At 30.9% G+C, this 8,384-nt stretch overlaps 2 protein-coding genes across 2 annotated transcripts; one reads left to right on the top strand and one right to left on the bottom strand.

The window, feature by feature from the left end:
- The first annotated feature begins 2,005 nt into the window (after window positions 1-2,005).
- Window positions 2,006-4,819, top strand: LOC134693199 (uncharacterized). Its single transcript, XM_063553928.1, has 4 exons — window positions 2,006-2,099; window positions 2,439-2,471; window positions 3,112-3,159; window positions 4,354-4,819. The coding sequence occupies exons 1-4, from the start codon at window positions 2,039-2,041 to the stop codon at window positions 4,776-4,778; spliced, it is 567 nt and encodes a 188-aa protein (XP_063409998.1). The 5' UTR covers window positions 2,006-2,038; the 3' UTR covers window positions 4,779-4,819.
- Window positions 4,820-6,967: 2,148 nt separating this feature from the next.
- LOC134692912 (uncharacterized) lies at window positions 6,968-8,083 on the bottom strand. Its single transcript, XM_063553546.1, has 3 exons — window positions 7,971-8,083; window positions 7,677-7,800; window positions 6,968-7,401 (listed from the first exon to the last, which is right to left on the bottom strand). The coding sequence occupies exons 1-3, from the start codon at window positions 7,986-7,988 to the stop codon at window positions 7,013-7,015; spliced, it is 531 nt and encodes a 176-aa protein (XP_063409616.1). The 5' UTR covers window positions 7,989-8,083; the 3' UTR covers window positions 6,968-7,012.
- Window positions 8,084-8,384: the final 301 nt, after the last annotated feature.

Raw genomic sequence — 8,384 nt, 5'->3', positions numbered from 1 at the left:
TTCCCTTGTATAAGTTTGACTTGTAGCTTTCTTCGGTTATACGTTTATCAGGTGAACATAAACACGGTCTTTAGATATAGTAGTATAGATATCTGTAAAACAAACTTCATATTTGCATCCGCAGGATAATCGATTACAGTAGACTTTTGATTTTTTCTATCCTTCTGACCTTAATAGATCGTATTTTTTATTAAAGTCCTATTGGAAACGAAGGTTTTATTTAAAGTGATGTACGGTCTTTCTGTCCGTCCTTGTACACAAGTATCACATTTGTAAAAGTAAATATAGGAATACCGCCAATAACACAGCAACCTAACGACATAAATAATCAAAAGTCGTCTAGCGATCAACGCAGTGTTTAGCAATTATAGAAATACAGGTTGTGTATACAGTGTATCAAACACTAACCAAAATAAGTGACTAGTTAAGAAAGAAAATTATTTTTATGTTTGATTTTTTAAAATCTGTCTGATTAAAGGAGATATACATTATAAAGAAAACAAGCGGGAGATTTGTAAACTTAATTACAGTAGAATCTAAGTAAAATGTAAATATAATAAAATAAGACCTAAGAGATTTCAACAAACTGATTTTATATTTTTCATTTGTACCAGTCATTAAACGAAACGAAACCCTAAAATATCTGCGCTATTTACACAATTCATTATCACCATGGGGCCTGTCTGGTTTAAAAAAAAAACAGTTGTACTAAACAATTTAAATTAAACAGGAAGGTCCTGCTTTTAATTATTCTTTGTTCACTTGTTTGATTAAGGGCAAGAAAATGACGAAGGAAAAAAAATCAAGAAATACTTAAAAATATATATTTAAACCCGGAAGATCTTGTGCATTAAGAAAAAATGTTAAGGAAGGATAACCTTAATGTTAGTTAAGTCGTTGTCGTTTCTCATTTTCAACTTTTACGTCATGCTTTGTAATTCATTTCACTTTCTTCCGATAACATGTATAAAAGGCAAGACCATAAGTGTAATTTAAAAACTGTATATTGATCTGTTATGTTTCACATTAAATGAATCTCAAAAATAAGTCTTTCTCTTAAGGTTCTAATTTCATATAATTTGTTATATCAGCACTTTTATTTTACTTTCTACACTGTTTGTTTTAATGAGACTTTACTGTTGATTGAATGTGGAACCGAACACTTCCTGTTGATTGAACATCAACAGTTTACCAACTTCTGATCCTTTTTAAAGTATTTTAAACAATTAAGTTGATGTTTTATTGGAAAGCTTGCTTGACGGTCTTATATGTTCATTAGCAGATTTATCCTAGTGCCATGTCCTCTAAATCAGATGTTATCAGTCTGTATAATCAAGTGATCCTAGCGTCATGTCCTCTAAATCAGATGTTATCAGTTTGTATAATCAAGTGATCATAGCTCTCCTTTGCTGTTTATTTTTCTCTGATATGACTTAATTGACTAGGCATAATATTTGCCCATCTTGGTTCACACATATTTATTAAGTCAAATCAGAGGAAAAAAACAGCACAGGAGAGCTATGATCACTTGATTATACAGACTGATAACATCTGATTTAGAGGTGACAGTTGATAATGTATAAGTATGTCCCAATCAATGGTGACCATTTTCCTCGGTATGGCGTGGTTGTGAGACAGCATATGATTTTTTTGCGTTTTTTATTCGTTTAGCTTGGATTTGTAACTTGGAATCCAAGTGAGTGCGAAACTTTAACAATCCATTTATATTTGTAAATTAATTGAAACATCCTCTTTGTAGATAAATAATCAATAATATTGTTAAATTATTGTATGGTATATACACCTCTATAGCTAAAATACATGTTATCCCTGGGACAGTAGTAAAAAAAACACGTATTGTATTTTGTATCGAAATAATTGCTTTCGTAGAATCGTGTCATATTTCATATAATATTGGACACACGCTATAATTCCAAGAAATTTGGTTTCGACGAAATCTAAATTCGCAAAAAATCTTAACACAATTTTGGATTAGGTCATAAAAGCATTGCTCTCACAAACAGAATCATTGTGCATAATGATGAAAATAACTGTGGTTATAGTTATCGTGCTAACATTAATTTTGGTAGATAAAGGCGGTAAGGAACTTAAGAATTATTTATATTAAAATTGATGGAATGACAAATGATATGTAAAAAACATAATTTTGAATTCATCTGTTAAATGGGCTCATCAATTTTAGATATTTAATTGTTGATCTCCATCATCACTGAAAAGACATTTAATCGCTAACGAATTAACACGTGTTACTGTTAACATAATAATACAACTTACAATTATCAAACGGTGTGCAGAGACCATTTAAACAGCTAAAGGTTTAATCAAATGACTATTTTATCCGTTCAATTAAAATTTATTTATTATGGCGTATTGAATGGATATTAAACTGAATGTAATAAATTATTGTTTTCTTATAGCGAAAGGGGATCCATCAAGAAGAAATAAAAGAGGTAACGTATTACGTGTAATGACTCGATAACATTTTATTATTTTACTCAAGGCGGTTGTCATATATAAAAAAAAAACAGAAGATGTGGTATGATTGCCAATGAGACAACTATCAACAAAAGACCAAAATGACAAAGACATTAACAACTATAGTTCACCGTACGGCCTTCAACAATGAGCAAATCCAATACCGAATTGTCAGCTATAAAAGACCCCGATACAACCTGTTTTTGGTTGTAATAGTTAAGGATGAGTTCATTATTTAAAAATGCAATTAATTTAACTAGATCTCTATGGATTGGTCCAAATTAACCATGCAAGTCCAGATCTTGCTCAAAACTCGAAACTGTTACCAACGGGTTGTTGTATATTTGTACGTGTATTTTTAAAACAGAATCATAAATTCATTTAATCTTTTCTGCAGTATGTTTCATGATTTTGATGAAATTAATGAAATCGAAGTAATATCTTCAATCACATAGCTCGTTCACCTTCCTAAAAATCACCACAAAAATTATGTCCGAAAAATAACCAAATATACCATTAAAACCAGCGAGAAAGATTTTAATAAATTATCTTTGTAATTATGCATGATACAACTAACATTCAACATTTTATTTGAAATTTACTTTTTAAATACAGGCTGGTTTTGGCGTTCCAGATCTAGAACTTCGAATTCTCAGTCAATTAGTAAGTAAATGGATATTTCTCCCTTTGTTTTCAACATAGATGCTGTACGATAACATTACAATACCCGGGAGAAAAAATCAACGCAATGTAATTATATAATATATTACTAAAAAAATGGCTAATGGTTTATATATTGTTCATTGTCACATGGTTACTTCTCTGTTGGTATTTGTTGATTATCTGCATTGTTTTGTTACTAGTTTGAAGACATCTATTTTGTTCAGTTTTGAATATATATTTACGGTTCATTCTGGCTATTCCTACATTTTGTATGTTAAAGGTAAAATAGTCAAATTTTATGTAGGAGTTCCCAGAATTTTTGTGTAAACAATGGGATCATGTAGGATTATCTTGTAACAACACTAAACTAATGGGATCTAATGAATCAAGGAAGATGCAGGTTATTCTTGTAGAAAATAAAGAAAAAGAATAATTTATATCACAATCTTTTACTTCATTTAATAATTTCATAGCACAGTTTATGCAAGGATTTGTAAAGTTAACTATACAAATCCATGGTTTATGTAAATAAAATTCAAATGCACAATATGAATTAATAGCTATAATGGCATGCACAAGTAATTCTAATTATTTACAATAATATACATATTTGTTTTTTGTTCATTTTTTTTATATAAATAAGGCCGTTAGTTTTCTTGTATGAATTGTTATGTCTCTGCTCTATGCATGTTTTCAAACAAAAAATAATGATTTTTATCTTATTTCCACAGGTAAATGTACCTTTGACCAAATTAGACTTTAATTACTTAAACAACATATTTTGCAATAAAAACATGTATTGTTCTTCCATTAATCCCCTATGTAGGAATAGCCAGAATAGTAAAATACAAAATGTAGGAATAGCCAGAAGACACCATATTTACATACAATAAATATAGAAACAGCAATTTCGAGCGTTCGAAACACTTTTCTGTCACACATAAAAACGGAATTATAGCAATGCATAATTAGAAAGATATCTTAAGTGAATTGTCTATCATTGCATAACATATGAAGAAGCCACAGATATTTACATATATTGTGTTAATATTACCAATTGGTCTTTGTTCCTTCCGGTCTTGTAAATGTTTCGATAGTTATTGTTTGATTAGAAATAAACATAAGACCAATTTAACGTACATATTGTTCTTTTAAAAGTATTTTGTAACCATGAAATGTTTTCTTCATAAACAGAACCAGTAGATGCATCGTGTACACGGAAAGGCCAAAATGGTGACTGTGAATTTTATAGATGCTTTGAAAAAAGAAGACAGTGTGGGTCATCTGGTTATCTAATTGGTTACGGCTACAAGTACTGCGCCAGATTTAGAAACCGATACGACAGGTTCACAAGGGCTGGTAAAAATTGGATTGATTGTGTAAGATCATGCTTGACAAGAAAACTGATAGGAAAATACCAGGAAAATGTAGTCGGCCAATGTGACGAATTAAAATCCTATGCCTTTGACACCCACGTTAATTGCTATTTGAACTGTGGTTTTTGCAACATGTATACATCAAATTTATTCGCTCTCAATAGTGTGTACAAGTACTGGGACATGCTGTCAGGAGATGCATATAGACAAATGAAAGCAGTTGCTGGCAGTTGTTTTGGTTAGCATAGATATGCATGATATACCAACAGTAACTAAATAAGTAAAAAAAATGTGAATTAAAAAAATAGAAAAATATGCTTTATTTTTAATCAATTTGGATCTCAATTTGGAAACTTTTAAAAATTTGCATATTGACACATGTAATCTTTACATGAGAGGAAAAAAGACAATTATATTGATGTTTAAAGGGAGGAGAGCAAAATTAGACTCCGTTATTTTCATTAATGCTCGTCTTTCTGTGTGTAATTGGTAAATAGGTAACCAAATTAATATAACTCTTTTAATTTAAGTATAGAAAAGAAGATGTGGTATGATTGGCAATAAGACTACTCTCCAAAAAAGGCCAAAATGACATTCAACAATCAGCACGGCCCATACCGCATTGTCATCTATAAAAGGCCCCAAAATATAAAATATTTCAAACGAGAAAACTAACGGCCGTATTTATGTACTTAAAAATAAACGAAAAATAAATATGTAACACATAAACAAACAACAACCACTGGATTAAAGGCTCCTAACTTGGTTCTTAATGCTTATATGGTCAATTTGGTTACTTGAACGTCAATATGATAATGTCTTTTGTTTTCCTAAATTTTGGCTCTGCATTTCTATTTATATTAATTAAGAATCAATACATATGTTTCACTGGTTATCATATTTATGTCGTATGTCTTGTCTTATCCCTAAAATCCTTTCTTTTAAATTGGATTTTAATATGTCAATCCATACTGTGTTGGAAATTTTAAAAATATATAATGTATTGGACATTTTAAAAATATTGTTAAAATATGTTGAAGCTCTTATTGGAGACAGTTGAACTCTGTCATTATTTTTTGGGGGATTATATACTTGCCTACGTAAGAGGTGCATAGCGTGATCCCATGATCAATTTTGTGTATTTTAAAATAAGTATAGACTTTTTCTATTTTTATTTATATTTGCTCCTTTGTTAGAAAGTTGACATTTTTTTTAGAGTATATACTTGCATACGAGGTGTATGGTTTTCGAATAACTCCTCTTACAGTGAACCATAGATGTTTATGTTGCTACGCTCAACTTGCGTATTTAAAAAATTCATTTTGCATCTGCGGGCGCATCATTTGTGTCTTTCCGACACATCAATATCTCAACGAAAGTCCTACGCTGACTTTTTTTTAATACAGGAACCTCAGAGTAGAGTGCGGGGCAGCATTGTGACTGTTTATAGAACATTGTATAGTGTGATGATACAGCATTGTCACATGTAAATGGGGAGGGCGGGTGCCAGCAAAGATATTTAGCCCCGTACATTCAAAAGTCAGTCCCAAATCAGGAGTCTGTTGTTGCTGTTTAAGATATTTGTTTAAAAAAAATCATCTGTATTTTGTTTTTTATATTTGTTTGTACTGTTGCAACATAGTCCTGATCGTCTATGGTCAGGGTACGGTTGCGCGCCCGATAAATTGTTTAACACCGCCATTGATTTTACTCTATTAGTTCTTGTCAATCTTTCACTTTTTTAAAAAGTGTGCAGGAATTATCTTTGTTTCAAATACAAAATACTAGGCATGAGTAAAGTTTCATTCTGTCCAGTAGTCTATACAAAATTTACATTTGCATTGCACACAAGAAAATAACCATCACTGGAAATCAACCAATCAAATTTTTGCCTTTTTAACATGTGTACAAGCTTTAGTAACCATGTTATCTCAAGTTTCCAAAATATTCTATAGAAAAAAAAAAGAAAAAAAAGTTGTGCTTTGACACACCCAAGATATATGTTTATGCTTATGATCCAGAAAAATTCAAGGGAATATTTTTTTCTACCATTTTTCGTTTGCTACCGAAAGTGACGTACTATATTTTGGTGGAACAATGTATTACACCTTCCAAGTCAGGAGCATATAATTCAGCGGTTTCGTTTGTTGCATTATAAAATATTTCTTTATTTTTTTTTTAATTGTTTGTAAATAAATTGAGCCGTTAATTTACTCGTAAGTTTTTCATTTGTCATGTCGGGACCCTTTTTAGCTTGCTATGTGGTATTGTATTTGCTCATTGTTGATAAAGTTATTTATATTGTTGCTAACATTTGCTGACATATATTCAATGGTGAAAATGTTGTTTCATTAGCAATCTTACCACATCTTCTTGTTTCTGTATACCTTTATATAATCATGCATAACAAAATAAGTAAATAAACACGCATCAAGAGAAAGTAACATTTAATGATAGTAGACCAAAATCATTTCAATTCAAGCACACCACGAAGGACACGTGGAACTGCTGCATAATATATCGGAGAAACGATTAGCAAAGTGGTGGCAGTTATTTGACAACAGACGGTAGCTACCATAGCGTTGCCTGTACTTATTCGTACAACGTTTCATACAATCTATGCTCAAACTGCTGTACCCGGCTGGACGACTTTCCCGTCTAGAAGAACATTTATTGGAGTCCTTAGGGGCATCTGAGCTAAAAATATCTCCTCCATTCTTCAATCGTTCGAAAAAATGTCCATTGTATTCGATCCATCTGTGCTTTAGTGCCCATGTTGGTCGAGATGGTGACGATCCACGTTTTCCTTTTGCCATACAAAACAAACGAGTTGTTCCAAAGTAAAATGGTTTCCCTCTTGAAGGATCTAAAAAAATAATAATATGTTTTGCTGTTGTAAAACAACTAAAGGTAACATGATCAATTTTAAGAATATTGTTTATGTAAAAATAGAAAATAGTACAATTAGTTCATTAATTGAAACATTTAGTTCCTATTTTAAATGCTTAAATGACGTATGAACAGCCAATACGAGACAAAGAGCTTTATATCATTACTTACAGTTGTCCTCAAACATGCTTTTAAAACTGATTCAAACACTTACAATATACAATGTTATATAGCATAAGAAGGCAAACATACCACTACACTTAGAAGCAGTGCATGGCCTGTGCCTTAACCAGGTACCACATCGATTCCTCCTTGACCTTCGCCAAAGCCATCCAAACGAATTTGTAACTAAAACCACTAGAACCAGAAACGTCAGCTGTTTTTGTAAAAGAAAAGAAAACTTATAATGAGTGTTTTGAAACTATGATATTTGCGATAATTTTGAGTCTCATTATTATTATTATTATTATTATTATTATTATTATTATTATTATTATTATTATTATTATTCTTTTGACGTTTGATTATTCAGTAAAACTGACTTACCAAGAACGTTACTTTCATTGTTGTTGGTGATTTTCGTGCGTATTCTGTCAAGGAACAGGAGCAATTAATTTAATCAAACACAGTCGCAATATATATAAACATATCGGTTATGGTAACATATGCTGAATATTTTGTTCTATTACAATATTTATTACTATTATAAGTTCCAAGAAAAGTATAAAATGTATTATATTGGAAATTCAATACATGCACAATCATTTTGTAAACAATGGTATCAGATGTCATGCATTTAGATTCTGTTGTAAGATTGGACCTAGTGATTCATTCTGATAAACATAGTGTTCTGCTATAAGATTGGACATAATGCTATGTTGTAAGAATGAACTTAGTGTATTGATGTAATATGGTACACGGTGGTCAGTAATAAACATTTAAGTAAGATCACATTGTCAT

This window comes from Mytilus trossulus, chromosome 12 (assembly GCF_036588685.1).
Source record: "Mytilus trossulus isolate FHL-02 chromosome 12, PNRI_Mtr1.1.1.hap1, whole genome shotgun sequence".
Lineage (NCBI taxonomy): Eukaryota > Metazoa > Mollusca > Bivalvia > Mytilida > Mytilidae > Mytilus > Mytilus trossulus.
This window is presented reverse-complemented; position numbering and strand designations above follow the sequence as displayed.